General features: G+C 49.4%; 1 protein-coding gene across 1 annotated transcript in view; it reads left to right on the forward strand.

The window, feature by feature from the left end:
• The first annotated feature begins 22,763 nt into the window (after positions 1–22,763).
• Positions 22,764–24,484, forward strand: part of OPN4 (opsin 4) — a 1,087,721-nt gene continuing 1,086,000 nt past the window's right edge. The window contains exon 1 of the mRNA XM_078641099.1: positions 22,764–22,907. Within this exon, the coding sequence (XP_078497225.1) occupies positions 22,764–22,907 (144 nt within the window). The remainder of the gene's footprint in view (positions 22,908–24,484) is intronic.

The following is a 24,484-nucleotide window of genomic DNA, read 5'->3' on the forward strand; positions in this document are numbered from 1 at the left end:
CGCAAACTATTTCCCACAGTGGTACAAAAAGAGGTTTACGGGACTCCTCTACTGTAGTTATATTATACTTTTAAAACGATGGGCCTTTTTGTGAGGTTCCGTGGCGCAGAAGCCTGCTCCATATTTACGATGCAGCACTAAGCCACTTTTTTGACTTGATTCTGCTTCTTAAATATTGTACCCTTTAACTCAGTTTTCTGTGTTAAAGGGCCGTGCAATGGGTGTTGCTGGGGGCGTTCCCAGCGACATCCATGGCATTTTGACACTGCACCAGATTTTCCAGAAATCGTAAATCTGAGGCAGCGCCAAAAACGTACACCTCCCCAGGGGATGAGTAAGGGAGGCACATGAAGGAGAAATTACTTTAGTTCCCCTCGTTTTTCCCTTTTCTATGTGTGCTGCAGAATGCTCCATGGTGCAAAGGTTACTGCGTTGGCGCACAGCAGCCTATTGTGGGCCAGCGCAGGAGAAAAGGACAGGAATGAGTCGTATCTAATACATACAGAGGATTCCTGCCTCTTTCTTTTACCCTAAGACAGTACAGCAGGAAGGCCTGCTGCACTACCCTATTGTAAAACCTCATAAATGAGCTCCCATGGTCTTAGCAATTGGCGCCGCAACGAATGAAGGTAAGGGCATACGAAAAGCATATGATTTAAGTCTTGAGCACAATTCCTAGAAAGATCACAAAACCTCTCCTCCCTTGATAGTCCCCCCCGAGATCCAATAATAATTCAGAACAGAAGCAGATTCAACCATAATAACAAAATAGTTTTGTGCACACCATGGGGGAGGTTCCATAGTACACAGTTGTGTTTCTTTACAAATGCTACACTCCAATATTATTTAATTCCGGGCATGCTGAGCACACAGCATGGTGTCCCTTTTATAGCTCACTTCATAAATTGATTTTTTAATCACATTTTTTAAGGTGAACTTCGGAAGTGGTGCCTTCTCACTTGGACCTATTTCAAACATATCCAGAGCTTTTATATAGTTTGAAAAGATGGCAGTTCTTTTCTTCAAACTGTAAAAAATGTCATATTTCAATGCAACTCGGATGGAACCAGGTTCACAATTCAGTAAATTGTTCCCCCATCTTAAAACAGCAGCCATAGCAAACACATTTGTAGAAAGATGCCCAAATTCAAGACAAACATTATTTTTTGATTTAGCTCTGCAAGCTCCTTGAAGCTAAGACTATGGGAGACTTTAGCATAGCCAACCTTTAGTTGATGTCATTTTTTGGGAAACAAATCAGAAGCTTTTTCCTTATTTTTCGTAAAAACTCACAATGTAGCTATATTTTGACTATTTTATTGGTCCCTTCCAAGAGAATCCACAAACCCTGAGTACCTTTATAGTGCCCAGGACATTGACTAAAAAGGACGCACATTTGGCATAGATACTTTATATGGAACAAAAGTTATGTAAGCCCACAACAAAGTACACCAATTAGCCAAAAAGGGCTCAGCACTGGGGTGAAAAATCCTCAGCAATTAAGGGGTTAAAACTAATGAAACAAAACAACAATCTCGCAGGCCTAAATAAGGACCTTAGGAAAATATACACTAATTTTAAATGAGATCAACAATATTATATTAATTAAATAAACACATATAAAAATAAATCAAAATAAAATGAAAATACATTAAATAAAGAACGAAAGCACCAATGAGATTTTACCCTAGATGGTGCAAAAAATACACACTCGTCTCCAATTAGCCTTTCATATTAAACCAAAATACTTTTAACACAGAGAATTGCTTTTCCAAATAAATAACAGTACAAAAAGCCTCACAAACACTCAACAAAATACTTCCTAACAACATTTACCAAAGGACAGTCACTGACCCAGATTCCAAACCAGCTAAAAAGACTGCAACTCTTTATTTAACTATAAATGAATGTTAACAAAATAAATAAATAACTAAAAGCTTGGAAAAATAATAGTAAATAACACTATGCTACATGTTTATGTGTCTCCAAATAACAGTTGCATCCTCTACAAGAAAAAAAATGGTTAACAGAAAAGAAAAGAAAAATACTGACAAGGACTTACTTGAAATAGGAAAAATACCCTCTCAATACTAAGCTTTGGGGAAACAGCCATTACAACGTGGTTGTGTCCCCACATATACTTAAACACGCATGCGTTACAACACATGGGGCCAAATGTAGGTAAATCTGATTTACCGACTCTAGAATACCGAATTTTACCGATTCGGTATTCTAGATTCGGTAAATCAGATGTAGGAAAAAAATTCGCTAATTTTTACCGAATCTGTTTGATTCGGTATTTACCGAATCGGTATTTACCGATTTGGTAATTGCCATTGATTCCTATGGGCCTTGAGGCCCATAGGAATCAATGGCAATTACTGAATCGGTAAATACCGATTCGGTAAAATTACCAAATTGACAAGGGGGACAGGGTGTCACTTTAACACCCTGGAGCACCCCTGATTCTGGCTTGTGTGCCATGTGACACACATACATGCCCTAGCACAGGTGTACATGCACAGATGTGCATTTAAACAGGAATTCGTTATTTACCATGTAATAGTTTTGCATGGTAAATAACGAATTCTTAAGGGCCTGTGGCACTAATTTAAGGGCCACCTACATCTAGATTTACCAATTTGGTAAATTTACCGATCCGGTATTTTACAGATTCGGTAAATTTACAGAATCTGAAAATATACAGATTCGTTAAAATTTGGGCCCCCAACATCACAGGAACCAAATACCGGTCGGTAACGGCCAAAATCGTCCGTTACCGACCGGTATTTGCCTTCCTACATCTGACAATTAACCCTTACCATGCACAGCCTTCACCACACATGCTTTTACAATGAAGGTATATATGGTAGAGGTATGAGTTTGGTAAGGATGTGAACCGTGGCAACACACAGCCACTCATGCCTTTACAACATTTTACCTTGTAAAGCAATGTGTGGAAAAGGTATGAGTGTGGTAAGGGTGGTCTAACGGCGTTGTTAGTGCATCGGATCTCAGAAGAGCTGTAGAGGCAATGCCGTGGAGAGGTAAGGGGGATTTTAAATTAATATGCTTAAATGTATTTATTTTAATAAAAATATCTTTTAAAAAATTACTTTTATTTTAAAGAGGCGGGAGTTGCGCAGGTGTCCCCTTTTATGGCTCAGGGGAGGGGTAGTTTTATAGAAGGGCTGGGGGTTAGGGGTCTGCATCTAGGGCTCAGGGCAGGGGTAGTTTGAAGAAGGGCCAGAGGGAGGAATCGAACAGGGGTCCGTTTTTAGGGTTTAGGGCAGGGAAGGAGTATTTGTTAGAAGGGTTTGGTGCAAGGGTCGTGCCGGGTACACGGGAGGGGTATTTTCTTTTAAAAGGATGGGGCACAAGAGACTGCTTTTAGTACTAAGGGCAGGGTCAGGAAAAACCCTTACCACAAATATGTCTTTAACATGCATGCTTTGGAAATGAAATTTGTTGTAAAGGTATGCGTGGTAAAGGCATATTCGAGGTAAAGTTTTTTTTTTAATTATGCATAAAAGTTCACCTTGACATACACAGCAAAATGCCTACAATCCTGAGGCCGGCTGCGCTCACATTAAAGGCACATCACGATACAGCACCTCCCACATCCCGGAGGCCGGTTAGCGCCTTTTTCAAATAAAGTACTTTTTGCATTGCCAGGAAGGGAACCAAGTTCTTTCACTGCATGTCGGTGCTATTATTTGCATCTCAAAGGAACACAACATTTTTTAATTGAAAAGAGAAATAAAAACAAAAACAAAAAGAGTCCCACCCCCCCAAACAAACAATGAGGTGTCAAGCCAGTCGATTGCTCACAGGACTCTATCCGTACCGAATGAACACAACTATGAGGTTCCAGTTCAATTACCTATCAGTTTCAGATCCCCCCAGTCCTTATCCTACACTCAATTCATGTCAATTCTTCATTCTAGCCCCGCCCTCAACCTGCAACTCTGTGGTCACCTCAGTCTGTGGAACCAATCCTGCCCTTCAAAATTCCGAGCCCTCAAGGCGCCGGAGCACTGTCGCCCGCCTCTGCCCCTGTTCCCGTCTCTGACGCCATGTCCCCACCACCACCTCTCAGTTATGCAGTGTATAATCCCCAGAAGTTCTTTGGTCAGCTTCTCGGTGGGAGGGGTTCGCTGAAGTTTTCAGATTGCGTGCAGCAGTAGAGAACATCCCGTCACCACTGTGACACCATGGGCAAAGGCCTTCATAGCCAGCACATTGCCCCCCTACGCTTCGCCATCAGTAGTCCGAAGTCTACCAGTCTACGTGTGGCCTTTGGCAGCTTTTTAGAATACCCCAACAGCACCACGGCTGGGTAAAGGGGGATCTCCAGCTCTGCAACCGCACTGATCTCTCGAAATATGTTTTCCCAGAATGTAAAAATGCCCGGGAAGCCCCACGCTAAATGAAGAAAGTCCGCCGATGGGGAGTGACACCTTTCACGAGCTGCATCCTCTAGTAGGCCATACCTATGCAACCTGTCCGGCGTATAGTATACTCTATTAATGTATTTAAAATGTATCAATCTATGTTTGCCATGCAGGGATATCCATTTCGTGTTGGAGCAGCAATATGACCACATGTCGTCATCAATTGTGATGTCCAGGTCGCGCTGCCAGGCAAGGTTGTCTTTGGTGTACTGGTTGGCTCTCTGGGCCATCGATAGTTTATATAAATTGGAGACTAGTCTACGGGGGGACTTAGTTTAGATGAGGTACGAGAGCTCCAGGACCTCAGGGGGCTCGCCCAAGACCTCCCCAAGGTGTTTCTGCAGTGCTCCATTCACCCTATAGAACTGAAACTGATGTAGCATAGTGGGAGTGTCCCCAGTAGCAGTGACTGCCTCCCATGTTTTGGCGACTCTGTCTGAAAACAGGTCCCCTACTTTGTGAATGCCCAGTGCACAGAGGGCTCACACTACTCCCTTATCTGTACAAGGGGTCAATCAAACCGCCCACTCCAGAGGCATCTCTGGAGAGTATAACAGTGCCCCTACCGTCTGCTGTAGTATGCAGTTCCAGGCATGCCGAGTCGAATTTAAGGAGTCTAGTACGGTCAACCAGCTCAAAAATAATTGCCGGGAGGGGAAGTGGGTCAGCAAACAGTCTCTCTAACTTGAGGTATGGTATGGTAGCTGCGCCTTGAATCCAGCTATGTGCCTGCGCCCCCTGTGCCACCCTATAATACAGCTCAATTATTCAATCATTTGTAAAGCGCACTACATACCCGCGAGGGTCCCAAGGCGCTGGGGGTGGGGGCGCTACTGATCGAACAGCCAGGTCTTGAGTATCCTCCTGAAGGTCTTGGGTCAGTCATAAGCTCAGTGAGAGGGTGTTCTATGTCTTGGCGGCGAGGTGGGAGAAGGATCTCCCTCCGGTGAGAGGTCGGCGGAGCATAGCTGGTGGTTGGGGATGTAGAAGAAGAGCTTTCTTTTGAGGTAGGCTGGGCTGGTCTTGTGGAGTGCCTTGTGTGCGTGGTGAGGAGCTTGAAGGATATCCACTTGTTGACGGGGAGCCAGTGCAGTTTTGTCAGGTGGGGGGTGATGTGGCTGTGGCGTGGTATGTCGAGGATCAGTTGTGCCGAGGCGTTTTGGATGCGTTCTAGTTGCTTGATGCACTTGGTCGGGGCTCCCGCATAGAGGGCATTTCCGTAGTCGAGTCTGCTGCTGACGAGGGCCTGGGTGACTGTCTTTCTTGTATATGTCGGGATCCATCTGTAGATCTTGCGGAGCATGCGGAGGGTGTTGAAGCAGGAGGAGGAGACGGTGTTGACTTGCTTGGTCATTGAGACCGTTGAGTCAAGGATGATTCCCAGGTTGCGTGCATGGTCGGTGGGTGTCGGGGCTGCCCCCGGTGCCATCGGCCACCAGGAGTCGTCCCAGGCTGAAGGGTTGGAGCCGAGAATGAGGACCTCCGTCTTGTCAGAGTTCAGCTTCAGATGGCTGGTCTTCATCGACCTTCATTCCTTCGTGGAGGTTGGCTTTGACGGTGATGGGGTCCTTGGTGAGGGAGAAGATCAGCTGAGTGTCGTCAGCGTAGGAGATTATGTTGAGGTCGTGCTGTCGGGCTACGTGTGCGAGCGGAGCCATGTAAATGTTGAACAGCGTCGGGCTGAGGGAGGATCCCAGGGGTACGCCGCACATGATCTTGGAGGCTTTGGAACGGAATGGGGGAGGCGGACGCTCTGGGTTCTGCCGGAGAGGAAGGAAGTGGTCCAATCCAGAGCCTTGTCTCGGATCCCTGCAGCATGGAGGCATGCGCGTAGTGTGCGGTAGCAGACAGTGTCGAAGGTGGCAGAGAGGTCTAGGAGGATGAGTGCTGCGGTCTCGCTGTTATCCAGCAGGGTCCTGATGTCTTCGGTGGCAGCGATGAGGGCAGTCTCGGTGCTGTGGTTGCTGTAGAACCCTGACTGGGAAGGGTCCAAGATTCTGTTTTCTTTGAGGTATCGGGTTAGCTGTCTGTTGACAGTTTTCTCGATGACCTAGGCCGGGAAGGGGAGCAGAGAGATGGGCCGGAAGTTCTTGAGGTCTCTTGGGTCTGCCTTAGATTTTTTGAGTAGGGCATTGATCTCGGCGTGTTTCCAGATCTCTGGGAAGGTCGCGGTCTCGAGGGAGAGATTGATGACATTGCGCAGGTGAGGTGCGATGGAGCTGCTTGCTCTGTTGAAGACGTGGTGTGGGAATGGGTCTGACAGGCAGCCAGAGTGGACTGTGTGCATGGTCTTGATGGTGTCATCGATGCTCACGCTGGGCAAGACTAGCAGGGGGTCGTGGTCGATGGTGTGTGGAGGGTTTGTTGTATTGCTGTCTGTTGTGGCTGTCTGGGTGTTGAAGCTGTCATGGACGTCTGCTATCTTGCGGTGGAAGAAGGTGGCGAGGGAGTCGCACAGGACTTGCGAACGCGGGATGTCGTTGGTATTCGAGATGGGGTTGGAGAGTTCCTTCACGATGTTGAAGAGCTCCTTTCTATTGTGTGCGTTGTTGTCGAGGCTGTCTTTGAAGGAGGTCCTCTTGGCCACCCTGATGAGGTGGTGGTGGTTGCAGATGGCGTCCTTATGTGCTGCGTGGCTGTCCAGAGTTTGTTCACTGTGCCATTTCTCTTCTAGTTTCCGGCAGTCTTGCTTGGAGGCTAGGAGTTCTGGGATGAACCAGCGGACCCTCTTGCTGGTGTCTCTGTGAGGGGTTTCTTCAGCAGGGCGAGGGTGTTGGTGCAGTCCTCAATCTAGCATCTGAGGCTGTGGGCAGTGTCGCCGGTGTTGGAGGGTTCGGTGGGTGGGCTGAGAGCGAGGTTTGCGTGTAGTTGGTCTTCTGTGATTTTGCTCCAGCAGCAGTGGGGGATCTGTTGGGTGCAGTGGTGTGTGGTGGGTTTCTGGAAGGCGAAGTGGATGCAGCGGTGGTCTGTCCAGAGGAGTTCGGTGGTGTGGCTGAAGACGGGGTCGAGCGTGTGACCGGCGGAGTGGGTGGGCGTTGTGACGAGTTGCTTCAGTCCGAGGTTGGCAGGGTTGGCGATCAGGGTTGTGGAGTTGTCGTCGTTGTTGGTCTCAAGGTGAAAGTTCAGGTCTCCGAGGAGGATGTAGTCGGTGGAGGTCAGGGCGTGCATGCTGATAAAGTCGGCGATGGAGTCGCTGAACTGGGGCAGGGTAAAGGGGTCGGTAGACGAGGGTGCCTCTGAGGGTGGAGTTAGGGCTGTGTGGATCTGGAAATGCATGTTTTCAGCGGTGCTGAGTGCGTCGTCGGTGCTAGTCGAGACCCTGATGCTGCTCTTGTGGACGATGGCGATTCCTCCTCCAACTCCGTTGGTGCGGTCTCTGCGGGTGATCTTGTATCCGTCTGGGATGGCTATGGCGATCTTGGGTGCGGAGGAGTCGTTAAAACAGGTCTCTGTCAGGAAGGCGACGTCCGGGGATGTTGTGTCGAGCAGGTCCCAGAGCTCGATGGCATGCTTGCTTGCGGAGGGGGTGATCAGTAGTATGCATCGTAGGTGGTTGGGGTCTTTCTTGGAGGGTGGTTCGTCGGCTCTGAGGCTGGTGTAGCTGCAGTTCCGGCAGGTGAAGGGGCCGTTTTTGCGTTTCGGGGCGGCCTTGAAGCAGGTGTGGCTCCGTCCGGAGTTGAGAGCGTGCAGAGTGCTGGCGTCGTAGTGGCGGCGGTGGTCGTGGCGGGTGCAGGGGCAATGGGTTCTGGCGCTGGGCGCGGTTCAGGTGCAGACGGGCTCACCTTAGGGGCGCCTTTGGGGAGCCAGCGGCGTGCACGCTGCACGCGGCCCTGCAGCGGCTGGCATATATGAGGAGGTGGGAGGGAGAAGCAGCTGGGAGGCTGGAGGCGGGGGCAGCGAATGAACAGTGGGCAGTCAGGGGGCAGGAACACAGGGGACGCAGCGGCGAGGCAGTGAGGGACAACAAAGGTAACTGAAGGAAAAGGGGCACAGAAACAAGGGAAAAACAAGTGGCACAGAGGGCAGAGTGGCACAAAAAAATGAGTGGAACAGAAGGCAAAAGGGGCACAAAAACGAGGGAGAAACGAGTGGCACAGAGGGCAGAAGGGCACAGAAAACAAGTGGAACAGAGGGCAGAAGGGCACAAAAAACAAGTGAAACAGAAGGCACAAGGGCAGAAAAAACGAGGGAAAAATGAGTGGCACGGAGGGCAGAAGAGCACAAAAAAACGAGTGGAACAGAGGGCAGAAAGGCACAAAACACAAGTGGAACAGAAGGCAGAAGGGCAGAAAAAATGAGGGAAAAACGAGTGGCACAGAGGGCAGAAGGGCACAAAAAAAGAGTTGAAACAGGGGGCAGAAGGGTACAAAAAGCGAGTGGAATAGAAGGCAGAAGGGCACCAAAAATGAAGGGAAAACGAGTGGCACAAAGAGCACAAGGGCACAAAAAACTAGTGGAACATGGGGCAGAAGGGCACAAAAAACGAGTGGAAGAGAAGGCAAAAGAGGTGCAAAAACGAGGGAAAAATGAGTGGCACAGAGGGCAGAAGGGCACAAAAAACGAGTGGAATAGAGGGCAGAAGGGCACAAAAAAACGAGTGGAACAGAAGGCAAAAGAGGCACAAAAACTAGGGAAAAACAAGAGGGACAGAAGGCAGACGGGCACAAAAAATGAGTGGAACAGAAGTCAAAGGGGCACAAAAACGAGGGGAAAATGAGTGGCACAGAAGGCAAAAAGGGCACAGAAATACCAGAAAAACGAGTGGCACAGAGGCAAACTACAGAATACAGAAATACAGGGGCAGCTAAGAATAGAAGGCAGAACGGGCAGAGAGGCACGGGGACAGCGAGGGGAACAGAAGGGAAACCCAGACAGACACACGGGGGCAGCGAGGGGAACAGAAGGGAAAACCGGGCAGGGACACGGGGGCAGCAAGGGGTACAGAAGGAAAGACCAGGCAGAGAGAGCATGGGGACAGCGAGGGGAACAGAGGGAAGAAAAAGGGGCACCGACCACGTGCAGGCAGTGGGGGAAGACAGACAACAGCAGTCACAGACACAACAGTGAAAATACAGGCAATACAATAAAAGCAATAAAGCGGAGGATGAACAAACCTACCTACGGCCTACCACTGGCCACCAGGGATGAGGCTCCAGGTCTGGTGCACAGCAGCCCTCCTAGATGGTATGGCAAAGTGAGAACTCGTTATTGGACTCGGGCCTGCTTGCCCACCCAAGCCAGCCGCACCATGGATTTATTGAGCCCAGTGAAAAAGGAGCGCGGTAAAACTATTGGTACATTAGTAAACAGAAATAAAAATCTTGGTAGTACCATCATTTTCATAATAGATACCCTACCGATCAGTGATAGGGGGAGCCCAATCCAAGTTTCAACGTCGTCCTCTAGTTTGTCAACAGCTGTACCATAATTTTCTCTGAAAACTATTTCTGAGTCCGTATGTAACCTAATGCCAAGATATCTGATGGAGTCCTCTGACCACAGCAGTGGGTACTCCATCTCACATGGCGTAGTGGACGGGGTAAGGAGAAAGGCTATGGACTTCGACCAATTAACCTGTAAAATGGAAATTGCCCCAAAGTGTACCACCTCTCTCAGGACCGAGGACAGGTTTTTTTCGGGGTCTCTAACATAAAGAAGTGTATCACCCACATATGTGGAGACCGCTATTTTATAGGTGGGAAAACTTACCCCCCTGTGGCTGTGGTATTCCCTGAGCGCACACGCTAAGGGCTCGGCGGCCAATGCATATAGTATCGGTGAGAAGGGGCAGCCCTGACGGGTCCCCCTAGAGATGGGTATAGCGTCTGTAACCAAGTCCCTCAGCCGGATCCGCGCTGTGGGCGCATTATACAGTACCCCTATCATTTGTAAAAAACGGGGCTAAGTACCATTCTACACAGTACTTGTAGCATAAATGGCCATTCCACCAACTCAAACGCCTTCTCCATGTCCAGGAATACAGCGACAGTACTAGTTTCCAGTCGGATGTGTTGCATTGTGCCAAAGACAGTACGCGAATTATAAGTGAGGTTTCTGTCAGGCACAAACCCTGCCTGTTCCGGGGCAACCAATTCTGGGGTCAAAAGAGCCAGGCGAGTAGCTAAGATTTTCGCAAACAACTTAGTGTCCACGTTCAATAGGGAAAGCGGGCGGTAAGACCCACACTCCTCCGAGGGTTTACCTGGCTTAGGAATGGCCACCAAAATGGCCTTTCTCATTGTTTGTGGTATCTGTCCCGTTACACACATATCATCAAACAGCTCTGCTATATGCGGGAAAAAGATATCTATGAAGGTCTTGTAAAAATTCACTGTAAGGCCATCAGATCCTGGTGCACTGTTCGCCTTCATTGCAGCTAAGGCTTCCAAAATCTCGTCCCTTTCTATGGGGAGAGACAAGAACTCCCTTTGTGTATTAGTTAGGAAAGGCAGTTTGATATGTTCCAGACAGTCCAATATTTCCCCATCCATATCAGACTGACGTGAGGCATAGAGGTTTGTATAATACTGTTTAAAGCAATGAGCTATTTCTGCCTTCTCAGTAATAAGATCACCCCTCTCCGAGCGGATCATAGTCATGGGAGTCTTTCTCCTTCTATCTTTCAGAATGTTATCCAGCACTGATCCAGGCCTATCGCCCTCCCCGTACATATGGGCTGTGGCATATTTCCCCAGATGCTGTACTTCACTGTCCGCCGCCTCGTGATACTCCTCAAGCAGTGCCTTCATTACCCCAGTGGACTCCTCATCCATCCCCGACTGCTGCCTGGCCTCCAAATCCCCCAACTTGCGCTCCAGATTCATCAGTCTCTGTCGAAAGTCCCGAAGCACCCCTGAGTGTTTGGTCATGGCCACCCCTCTAATATACACCTTAAATGCTTCCCAGACTGTTTGGAAACTGTCCACTGACCCTATACTTGTGGCAAAAAATGTCTCTATTGCTTCAGTTATTGTTTCCTTAAAAAGAGGGTCCAACAGTGAATAAGGGGAAAAACACCATATAAATGGAGGGATAGTCTTCTTAGGAGTGGACAGGACCAGCATGATGGGAGAGTGATCAGACAAAGTACGCAGCAGAACCTGACACGTGCAGATCTGGGACTTAAGAGACGATGACTTAAGTCGATAGTCAATATGTGTGTGAAGGTTATAGTAAGCAGAGTAGTGTGTGAAACCACCCTCCATAGGGTGAAGTTCTCTCCATGCATCCATTAGTGCCATGCTGATCATTGCCCTGACTATGGCTCTAACTGCTGTCGCCGGCCTCCTGAATGGTCCACTTGAGCTGTCTAGGCTCGGGTTTCTAATCAAGTTAAAGTCACCTCCCCATACATTTGAGTCGTCCCACTTCGGGCCACCATGTCGGCCAGTGTGGTGTAGAAGTCTGGGCAGTCATAGTTGGGGTTGTATAAATTAACCGGTAGCAATTCAAGTCCCCTACCCTGACAGCAGGATATGAGAAACCTACCGCCCGTGTCCGCCGTTAACAATTGCAGCTTATAGTCAGACCAAGGGTTGACCCATATCATTCTCCCCATGTGTGAGTTGTGAAACCTGCAGCATTAACATTCCAGAACAGGCCCCTAGAACGCATCATGGGGCTCTGAAGTGGGAGGTGTGTAACCTGCAGGAAGCCAATGTCAGCGTTGTGTCTTGTGAGGTAATTTAACACCTTACGTAGCTTGCGATGATCATTAAGGCCCCTTACATTCCATGTCATCGCTCTAAGGGTATCTACTGGTGTCTGGGAAGTGGCCTCTTTAGTCCTCACCATCCTGTCTATGATGCGTCACATAGTATCCTGAGTCCTGCGAGTGGTACATGTACTGCGTGTTGTATAACAGTGTGTTTGACCTAGCTGACCTCTGAAGAAAAAATTGTGACCCAATGCTTCCCTCCCCACCCCCTCACCCACGGCAGACCACCCCAACTCGGTCGCGCTGCATCCCGTATAGGGACATCCCACACCACCCCCCTCCCAACTCCAACTAATTTAACAGATGTGGTGTTTTTCACTTGCGGGCAGAGGTCGCTCTAGCTCAACCCCTAGGCAGATGCCAATTTGTTCACTGCCTCGACCCCGGAGCCCAATAACCTCCTATAGCCTCCACCGTCAATCCACAAGTCTGTGCTACAAATTATAATGTGCGACCCTCAGACTAGTATCAAATGCCCTTTGGCAATGCATTCGCTAACGGTCACACCCTGTGACCTACTTGACAATTGTTAAAGAGTCACCTGTGTGTTGCCCATCACACATATACCTAATAGTGATAGTCAATCTATCAGAAGCAATTCACAGAGATGTACCAACAGTATCAATGTCAATACAACATTATTCCACAACGAACATGTTTGAGAACATCTCCGCGCCCAAAAGATCTACCAGTAGCTTCTCCACAAAACGCTCCATGTTCCCAGTTTGTATCGTCTCCGGCTGGCCCTTAATCCATAAGTTACAGCACCTCGAACGGGCCTCAAGGTCCTCCATTTAGTCCTGCAGCACCTGCATGATCCTGCCGAGCTTTTTATGGTCCGTGTCCAACGTAGTTTGCGTTTCTTCAACTTCCGTGAGTCGTCGTTCGGACATATCCAGCCTCTCCGCATGCTTGTCCAGCCGTTCCCCTATCCTGTCCATCCGATACGAGAGGGCGTCAATCTTAGTGCCCAAAGAGGAGATACCATTCTGTAGACCTTTCTCCATAGACAGACAAAACTGTGAATATCCTGCTCGTCTTCTGTCGGGGAAGCAGGCCTGGTTTCCTCCCCTAAGGATGGGTCGTGGGATTTAGATCGCTTCTGGTCAAAGGACAACTTGGACTGTGTTTTGTCCGATTTGCCCATCTTTCTTGCTGATGTAGCTGGGACATCCACAAGGCGGCATGGGAACATTTCTTCAATAAGCAGGCGTTAGTGGGTGACCGAGAGGTCCCTCTTAGGCTGCGGGCCGTGGAACCCCCTTTCATGAAGATGAGTGACCCCTGCTCTGCAGTGCATACCTGCTGCAGGGAGCTCCGCCCAGAATTGCTTGACTCTCCACCAGCCCCCACGCAGCCTTCCCCGGAGGGGCTGCAGGGCCGTGTCACACTGCCTGCGTCTGTGTGGGTGTGCGATCTAGGATATCCTACAGGAGACTCTGTGCCGTATGGTGCCCTCTTCACACCTCCCAGCAGGGTTCCGAAATAATAAAAGAGTGGTTGCCAGACAAGTCTCCACAGAAGAAGGAAGATCTACTCCCCTTGTGCGCCCCCTCCATGGCCCCCACCTCAGTCCTGTGCAGCTCGGTCCCCCGGGTCCCACCGCAGAGAGATAGCGTTGCCGGGGCATCCTCCCTTCTGTTGTCTAGTCGGAACCGTGGCTGCTGTTCCCCAGACACCTATGCTGATCAGCGTGACTCTTCGCAGGGTCTTGGCTCCTCACCTGTTGCGATGCCTTGGTTGGAGCAATGCGCAAGACCCAACTATAAGGCCACCAGTCTGCCGCACCCTCCAAGTCACACTCTGTGCACTTTTTTCCTTCGTCTCAGACACTACCTCAGTCTTTTAGCAGAGGCCTGATGACCTAGCAACTCTTTCATCCGCTACGTTACAATGGGAGCGGTCATCAGAATCCACAAGGAGCCTCCGAGTTCCTGCACTCTGATGATGCGCCCCCACTGTGCACCTCTGCTAGTGTCTGTCTCATTAGGTGCTTTACACAATGCAGGTCATTAAAGCCATGCAGGGACTTTTGGTGGCTGGCTGTACTATTCCTCCAATCTGCAGGCAAAATGGTGTAGCCTCCTTCCCCCTGTGCCATGCCTCAGCTGGTTGTGCCCCCAGTATACGCTGGCTTTCCCCCCCACCCTCGTACCTCCTCTGCAGGTGCCCCCCTGTGGCGTTTGTGGCTCTGGCCGCACCACTTTCAATGGGGGAGAGAGAGTGGGGGCGGCCGAACACCTCGCTGCTGTTTCAGTAGCCCCTCAACATAGCACCGAGCAGCAGCGTCTCTGCAATCAACGCCTGTGCTGCGTCAGGGCCAAATCCTTCTCAACACCCGCTCCCCTGGAAAACATGCCGTTGAACTCTGGGACCTACTCGACTCAACCTCCCCAGACGTCGCTTTTCTGACGGAGACCTGGCTGAACCCCGCCTCGGTACCTGACATAGCCATAGCCGTCCCGGAAGGCTACAAGATCACCCGCAAGGACCGCACCAACACAGCGGGAGGAGGAATCGCCATCGTCCACAGGAACACTCTCAGAGTCTCGACCAACACCGACGACACCCTCAGCACCGCCGAACACCTGCACTTCCAGATCCACACCGACCCCAACACCACCCTCAGAGGAACCCTCATCTACAGACCGCCCGGACACCGACCACAGCTCAGCGACTCCATCGCCGACTTCGTCAGCACACACGCCCTCGCCTCCACGGACAACATCCTCCTCGGGGACCTGAACTTCCACCTCGAGAACAATGACGACACCAACTCCACCACCATGATCGACAACCTAGCCAACCTTGGACTCAGACAACTCGTCACAACACCCACCCACTCCGCCGGTCACACGCTTGACCCCATCTTCTCCGCAAGCCCCCACATCTCCTTCAACCATACCACCGAACTCCACTGGACCGACCACCGCTGCATCCACTTCACCTTCAATAAACCCACTACGCACCACCGCACCCAACAGATGCCTCACTGCTGCTGTAGCAAAGTCACCGAAGACGAGCTAACCACCACCCTCGCCCAGAGCCCACCCGCCGACCATACCGACCCCAACACCGCCACCCGCAACCTCAGACAGTGGATCAACGACTGCGCCAACACCCTCGCCCCGATCAAGAAACCCTCCAACAATCATACCAACAAGAAAGCCAGCTGGTTCACTGAAGACCTCCGGGCCTCCAAGCAAACCTGCCGAAAGCTGGAGAAGATCTGGCTCCCTGAACGAACATTGGACAGCCACGCCGCCCACAAGAATGCCACCCGCAGACACCATCACCTCATCAGATCCGCCAAAAGGGCCTCCTTCAAAGACCTCCTAGACAACAACGCGCACAACAGCAAAGAGCTGTTCAACATCGTGAAGGAACTCTCCAACCCCAGCTCCAACACCAACGACATCCCACCCTCGCAAGACCTGTGTGACTCGCTGTCCACCTTCTTCCACTGCAAGATCACAGACATCCACGACAGTTTCAATGCCATGACTGCCCCGACAACCATTGAGACCTCCACCCCCACGACCACAATCCGCACCAACCGCCTGCTCTACTGGACCAACATCAACGACGATGACACCATCAAGATCATGAACACCATCCACTCCGGATCTCCGTCAGATCCATGCCCACACCACATCTTCAACAAAGCCATCTCCGGAAAGTCATCAACACCTCCTTCGAGACAGCAACCTTCCCGGAGAGCTGGAAGCACGCTGAGATCAACGCCTTACTCAAGAAACCCAAGGCGGACCCCAAGGACCTCAAGAACTTCTGGCCCATCTCCCTGCTCCCATTCCCGGCAAAGGTCATCGAGCAGACCGTCAACGAACAACTGACCCGCTACCTCGAGGAGAACAACATCCTGGACCCTTCCCAGTCCGGGTTCCGCAGCAACCACAGCACCGAGACTGCCCTCGTCGCCGCCACCGATGACATCAAGTCCCTGCTGGACAACGGAGAAACGGCGGCCCTCATCCTCCTGGACCTGTCAGCCGCCTTTGACATGGTCTGTCACCACACACTACGAACACGCCTCCACAACACTGGGATCCAAGAGAAGGCCCTGGACTGGACCACCTCTTTCCTCTCCGGCAGAACACAGAGCGTCCGCCTTCCCCCCTTTTGCTCCGAAGCCACCGAGATTATCTGCGGCGTACCCCAGGGCTTATCCCTCAGCCCAGCTCTGTTTAACATCTACATGGCACCGCTCGCCCACGTCGCCCATCGGCACGACCTCAACATCCTCTCCTACGCCGATGACACCCAGCTGATACTCTCCCTCACCAAGGACCCCCACACTGCAAAAACCAACCTTCACGAAGGAATGACGGCCGTTGCTGAATGGATGAGGAACAGCCGACTGAAGCTGAACTCGGACAAGACGGAGGTCCTCATCCTCGGATCCAACCCTTCGGCCTGGGACGACTCCTGGTGGCCGACCACACTGGGAACCGCTCCAACACACACCAACCACGCACGCAACCTAGGGGTCATCCTCGACTCCACCCTCTCCATGACTAAACAGGTCAACGCCGTCTCCTCCTCCTGCTTCAACACCCTCCGTATGCTCCGTAGGATCTACAAGTGGATCCCCACTGAAACGAGAAGAACAGTCACCCAGGCCCTTGTCAGCAGCAGGTTGGACTATGGAAGCGCTCTCTACGCAGGAGCCTCTGCCAAACTCCTGAGACGGCTCCAACGCATCCATAACGCCTCTGCCCGCCTGATCCTCAACATCCCTCGCCGCAGCCACATCACACCCCACCTGAGAGACCTGCACTGGCTCCCGGTCAACAAGAGGGTAACCTTCAAGCTTCTCACCCACGCACACAAGGCATTCCACAACACCGGACCAACGTACCTCAACAGACGACTCAGCTTCTACACCTCCACCCGCCAGCGCCGCTCCGCCGACCTCGCCCTCGCTACAGTCCCCCGCTTCCGAAGAGCGATCTCAGGGGGCAGATCATTCTCCCACCTCGCCACCAAGACCTGGAACACCCTCCCCATCCACCTACGGCAGACCCAAGACCTGCTGACCTTCAGAAAACTCCTCAAGACCTGGCTTTTCGAGCAGTAGCAGCATTCCCCACCCCAGTGCCTTGAGACCCTCACGGGTGAGTAGTGCGCTTTACAAATGATATGATTGATTGATTGATTCAAATGGCAGGTCCAGATGCCAGGCACAAAGGTGACCAGCTCCCCCGGGTTCGCGACGACGCACGCACTGCGATGTCGCTCCTCCCCGCTCCTCACTACCACACGGGGATCAGCGGCCTCCCCGCTCGTGGCAGCCGTCTACTGTGTCCTCGGCGTGGATGGGTCCTCAGGGTCCAGGGAGAGAGTCCCGAATTGCCGCATGTATCCTATGCCAGGGGCACCGACTTAAGTCGTAAAGTCGGCGGTGTAAAGGCAGGATGCTTTCAGGATAATTTGTCTGCGCTCGGGAGCTCAAGGCTCAAGCGGCCATCTTCGCCGCGAGCCAAGCTCCGCCCCCCCATGCAAGGTAAAGGTTATACATGGTAATGGCATTTGTGTTGTTATGCATGTGTTGTAAAGGGATGCGCTGCAACAGAATGTGTTCTAATGTAATACAACCTAAGCCTTGTAAGCATATCCCAAAACTAACATTAAAATAAAAATAGGGGGCGTTGGCTGCGGATGTGCCTTGGTGTCTCTCCGACGCTGCCGGAAAAAAACCATTATCACAGCTACCTCCCAAGGGACACTGCCACAGGGGAGACATTCCCTTCAGCTCCCATCCAAAAATCCTTTACTGAGACAGCGGGTCCCGAAGAAAGGCTGGATTTTGGCACCCTGGGGCTCCAGACAGCGACAGAAGGAGGAGGTGTGGCCCGACCTCGTGGGCCAGGATCGAGGAGCCTGGAACCATGGCTGCAGGTCCCCTAGCGTAAAAGGATGAGACCTGGCCTCCCATGCCTCAGCAATCGAGACAGCGATAAGCTCGAGAACCCCTCATCCGGAGTGCTGCACCGATGCAGCTGCTACCAGAAAGGTGGTAGGTGCGCCGGTGTAGCAAGAGCTGGGAAGCGGTAGGCCTCAGAAGGGGAAAGTGAGCCGCCGATGTGGGAGGTGTCCAGGCCGCAGTGAAGCGCGAAGCAGGGAAGGGCTGCAGGGGCAGGCTCTCACAAAGAAAATCGCCCCGTGAAGGTTGCGGAGGACGTTCTGGTCTATGCCCCAAAAAAGGAGCACCGTCCCCTGCACCGAAAATATCTACAGGGGTGTGTGGGCTGGATTGGACCCATTAGCCAATCTCAACAGCAGCCGCTCACAAGGGCTGCTCTCCTATACATAAAAATGGTGCCTCACTTATGTAGATAGGCCTAATGCTCGTGACAGGAAACGTCCCAAAACGCAACACAGGCACATTACATTTTTCCCCCCGAAAACGTACCTTCTTTTCCAATGTGGGTAACTGTAGATTTTGGACCTTAGCTCAGCCGGTACCTAGGGAAATTTAACAAACCTGTACATTTTTTAAAACTAGACATCCATGGGTACCCAGGGTGAGCTAACTTGCATGGCTCCCACCAGGTTTTATTTACCCAGAATTCCTTGCAAGCCTCAAACTTTGACTAAAAAAACACATTTTCCTCACATTTCTGTGATGGAACGTTCTGGAATCTGTGGGCAACCACAAACTCTCATCCACCTGACATTTCCCCAAGTCTCTCAATAAAAATAGTACCTCATTTGTGTGGGTAAGCCAAGTGCCCGCGACAGGAAACGTCCCAAAACACAACATGGACACATCGCATTTTTCTACCCAAAACTAACCCTTTTTTATCCAACGTGGGTAGCTGTAGATTTTGGACCCTAGCTCAGCCAGCACCTTGGGAACTCTAACCAACCTGTACATTTTTTCAAAGTAGAAACCTAGGGGTATCCAGCGTAGGCAGACTTGTGTGGCTCTCTCGAGGTTTTTTACCCAAAATCCCTGGCAAACCTCAAACTTTGACTAAAGAAACAACATTTTCTCATATTTCTGTGATGTAAAGTTCGCAAACTTCCATCCAGCCAGCTTTTTTCACTAAGTCTTCCAATAAAAATGGTACCTCACTTGTGTAGGTAGGCCTAGTGCACATGACAGTAAATGGCCCAAAACGTAACATGGATACATCACATTTTTTTCACAGAAAACAGACCTTTTTTATTAATGTATATAGCTGCAGATCTTGGATTCTAGCTCAGTTGGCACCTAGGGAAACTTAGCCAACCTGTACATTTTTGGTAACTAGTCACATAGGGATATCGAGGATGTGATGACTTGTGTGGCTCTCTCCAGGTTTTCTACCCAGAATCCTTGGCAAACCTGAATCTTTGAATAAGAAAACACAATTTTTTCACATTTCTGTGATGGAAAGTTTAGAAATCTATGTGGAGCCACAAACTTCCATCCAGCCGGCATTTCCCAAAGCCTCCCATTAAAATGATACCTCACTTGTGTGGGTAGGCCCAGTGCGCATGACAGGAAATGTCCCAAAACGCAACATGGACACATCTAATTGTTCCACCTAAAACTGACCCTTTTTTTCCAATATGGGTAACTGTAGATTTGGGACCGTAGCCGGCACCTACGGAAATCTGCCAATTCTGATTTTTTTTTAAAACAGGACACCTAGGGGTATCCAGGGTTGGCGGACTTTCGTGATTCTCACCAGGTATTTTTACCCAGAATTCCTTGCAAACCTCAAACTTTGACTAAAAAAATCTCATTTTCCTCACATTTCTGTGATGGAAAGTTCTGGAATCTGCGGGGAGCCACAAACTTTCATCCACCTGTCATTCCCCCAAGTCTTCCAATAAAAATGGGGCCTCATTTGTGTGGTTAGGCTTGGCGCCCGTGACAGGAAGCGGCCCAAAACACAACACAACACGGACACATTGCATATTTTCACAGAAAATTGACCCTTTTTTCCGAATGGGGGTAGCTGTAGATTTTGGACCCTAGCTCAGCCGGCACACAGGAAATCCTAGCAAACCTGTACATTTTTTAAAATCTAGACACCTAGGGGTATCCACAGTGGGATGACTTGGCTCTCACCAAGTGTTGTTTTTTACCCAGAATTCCTTGTAAACCTCAAACATTGACTAAAAAAACACATTTCCCTCACATTTCTGTAATGGAAAGTACTGGAATCTGCAGATAGCCACATACTTCCATCCACCTGCCGTTCCCCCAAGTTTCCCAACAAAAATGATACCTCACTGTTGTGGGTGCGCCTAGTGTCCGTGACAGGAAATGGCCCAAAACGCGACAATATTTTTTTCTAATGTGGGCAGCTGTAGATTTTGGACCCTAGCTCAGGCGGCACATACAGAAAACTAGTCAACCTGTAAATTTTTGAAAACTAGACACAGGGGTATCCAGGGTGGGCTGACTTGCGTGGTTCTCTTCTGGGTTTTTAACTCAGAATCCCTGGCAAACCTCATACTTTCACTGAAATAACACATTTTCTTCACATTTCTGTGATAGTACGTTCTGGAATCTGTGAGGAGCCACAAACTTCCACCCACCCTGCATTTTCTCCTAGTATCCCAATAAAATGATACCTCACTTGTGTCGGTAAGTCTAGTGCCCATGACAGGAAATGGCCCAAAACGCAATATGTACACATCACATTTTTCCACTGAAAACGAATCCCTTTTTTTCCAATGTGCCAACTGTTGATTTTGGACCTTAGCTCACCGGCACCTACGTAAACCTAGCAAGCCTGTAAAAGATGTTAAACTAGACACATAGGGGTATCCAGGGTGGACTGGCTTGCATGGCTCTCACCATTTTTTTGAACCCAGAATTCCTTGCAAACCTCAAAAGCTGACTAAAAAAACGCAATTTCCTCATATTTCTGTGATGGAAAATTATAAAAAATCTGTTGATAGATGCAAACTTCCATCCATCCAGCATTACCCAAGTCTCACAATAAAAATGGTGCATCACTTGTGTGGTTAGGCCTAGTGCTTGTGACAGGAAACAACCACAAATGATTCTTTTTCCTCTCTGCTTCCTTTCTTTATCACTCTTTTTCTGTCTTTCTCTTACTCCTTTCCCACCCCCTCTTGCGTTTTTCTCTTTCTTGCTCTGAGTCACAGTCCGATGTGAAACAAATAAGTGCTGGTCCCCACACATGAATACCGTGGTCTCCACCTGTAACCACTGGCTCAAATTTAGCACTGGTAGGAGGTGTGGTGTGCTTTGGGTGGTCAGACTGGATCCTGTGAGGACTCACATTTCAAAGTAGAAAGCTCACTAAAGCTACTCAAAAAAACATTAAGGTGGCTCATCTCCAACATTGTTACCGTTGACACACCGTCGTGTTCCCCTTCTCATTGTGAATTGGGGCCATATGTATCACCAAACTATTTTGCATTTCCTAAATAGCGAATTTTAAGGAATCGCTATTTAGGAATTGCAAAATGGTATGTATGAACAAAATCGCTTTTTATTTGCGATTCCTTAAGCTTCCTTATTTGTGAATTCGCATTTTGCGAATTCGCAAATAAGGAATAATTTCCAATGTATTCCTATGGGCCAGGAGGCCCATAGGAATGAATGCAAAATAATTCTCAAATTGCAAATTCGCAATTTGCTAATCGCAATTTGAGAATTATTGCAAGGGTGCAGGGGTGTCTCAAAGACACCCTGCTGCACCCCTGAAAAGAACATGTGTGTGCATATGGCGCACATACATGCCCTATGGGCATGTGTGTGCATCACAGCCACCTTTAAAAATGCCATATTGTGCATTTTTGGAAGAATTCGCAAGTTACCATCAACTACAAGTTGGTGGTAATTTGCGAATTCTTAACCAAAATTCGCAAGCCAAAAATGCTACATACATAGCATTTAAGGAATCGCGAAATTGCGATTCCCTAAATGCTATGGAAAAATAAGGAATCGCACAAGTTTGCAATTCCTTATTTTGAGAATGTTTCATACATCCCAAAACATGCAAAAAGGCCGTTTGCGATTCGCAAAGGCCGGCCTTTGCGAATCACAAAAGGCTTGATACATATGGGCCTGGCCCTTAGTATCTGAGCCTGACTGGAATTGAAAACTAACACTGAAAAAGGTATACATTCCAGTCTCCACACTGCAGGAGATTGAGAATAGAATAGGGCCAGGGGTACTTTCATGGCTGGATCATTGGAAACCATCAAACTCTAAACGCAGCCCATTGGGACAGAGAACAAGACCATTGCTTTGCGTGAAGACCACCGTAAAGTGATTTAAGTGAAGTCCGAGCGCTGTAGAGGCCCAGACTGGGCATGTGCGAGCCCTCGCGCTCAGATACTTAAAGGGAGGCTGCGCCTGCTCCTGCGTGCGTGCGCCGTGCGCGGAAGCAGCATCCTCGCGCGTTAGTGAGAGCAGCGCCGCGCGCTCCAGAGGCACTACTGCGAGAAGCTCTGGGAGGAGAGAACAGCTGGAGGGATGGCTTCGGCGCGGCACTGAGTCCGCCTGGGCATATTCCCACCTCGTGCTTCTTATTAGATTGATTTTTTCTTTCTTTTGCGTTTATCTTTTTTAAAATTTATTTTTTTATTAAAAAAGCATGAACCACCAGTCCCTCCGAAGAGGTATCTCGTGCCCGCCCCGTGACGCCAACTGCACCCGGATTATGGCATCGTTGGCCGGATTGAACGACTCGAATGTGAACGCCTACAAACTGGTGGACCTGCCGGACGCCACCACGACGGTAAGTGACTCTGTGGCAGGGGAACCCTGCTCAGCGCGTGGGACAGGTGGCAGCTTCTGTTGGCCAAGTTTGAGAGCTCGCGCCCCTGCGCAGCTGCGCTCGTCACGGGGCTGCCCTGTCAAGAAAGGACTGTGGTGGGGAAGACCTGTTGAGTTCTCCGGTGTTTCAACAGCACCCGTTTCTATGGGCGTGTGGCACTGTCAATGTGCTTAACTCTGCCCAGGGTCCTGATTACACCCCCGGACCTTGGGGGTGGGGGGGGCGGGGGGGGGGGGTGGGGCTACAATAGTGTCAGCAGTTCTCGGTGCATAGATTTGGAAGCATGCTCTTGCCTACACGATCAATTATATAGTTAGTTAATGAATAAATACATAGAAACACAGCGACAGATGGGGGGACGGAGCGACGAAACGAGAAGCAGGCACGTAGTTAGATAGGTACATATACATTTATATAGACTGATATGTAGAACACAACTTAGAGACAGAACAATACGCGTATATATATATATATATATATATATATATATACAAATAAACACACAGATAGATAGATAGATAGATAGATAGATAGATAGATAGATAGATAGATAGATAGATAGATAGATAGATAGATAGATAGATAGATAGACAGACAGTCAGATCAGCTCTTTTGAATTGCAGATGAACAATACACATTCTTACGATGCACTTAGTGTCAAGTCTCACGGCTTGTTTCAAGTTTGGATGGTACTTAGGCTTCTGCCCCCTTCACCCCTTCCCCCACATCAGCTCGTGGTGTGAAAGAGTCCCAGCTTTGTGAATGAAGAAGTGGCGTTCTCCTCTTGTCCCGCGTTTTTTAAATAGAAAATGCAATTCGTTAGAATTCTCCATGAATTGATACTTTATCATAAAATCAGCTAAAGTTCACTCTTCATTGAAGCGCAGGGTCCCCATACCTTATCAATGCACAATTCACTTGAAAGGCATTTTTGTGAGCGGAGATCTTAACGTATTTTCTTTTATGGGTGGACAGTGGGCACCGAGAGGGGCATATTGAAAAAGAAATGCATGTTGATATATAAGTAAAATGATGATGCGTGGACTCAAAACTTGACAGGCGCGTACATAAATAGCATTGTTACAGATTTAAATATGAGGGGACATACACATAGATAAACCTGTACAGAAACACTGATGCACGCTGAAGGATCAATGTGACCTCAGACACATGGGGTCTTCTGTGGAGGTGCTCTTCTGTTGGACGCAGGGGACAGCACCTTCCCAACCAGGTGTTGAATGGGTCAAAAACATGCACTGAATTTGCTAATGATTGCTGCAGTGTATTATCAATTGCCTTGTTATGTTTTTTTTTTGAGTTGATGAGTGTTTACATAACATGCTTTATATTATATGTGTAGTTTAAGTATGGTGCAATTGATTTGCATAAACTGTAGCAATACTTTATAGTACTGAATATACTGCTGTAGTAGGTATATAAAAGGGGTCTCTGGGCGTGAAAGTAGTGCTTGCATTGTATACAGTGGGCGATGGTGATGGTGTCAAATTGTAATCGTACTGTTTGACAATAACTTCTAA

The sequence above is a fragment of the Lissotriton helveticus genome, chromosome 5_1 (genome assembly GCF_964261635.1).
Source record: "Lissotriton helveticus chromosome 5_1, aLisHel1.1, whole genome shotgun sequence".
Taxonomy (NCBI): domain Eukaryota; kingdom Metazoa; phylum Chordata; class Amphibia; order Caudata; family Salamandridae; genus Lissotriton; species Lissotriton helveticus.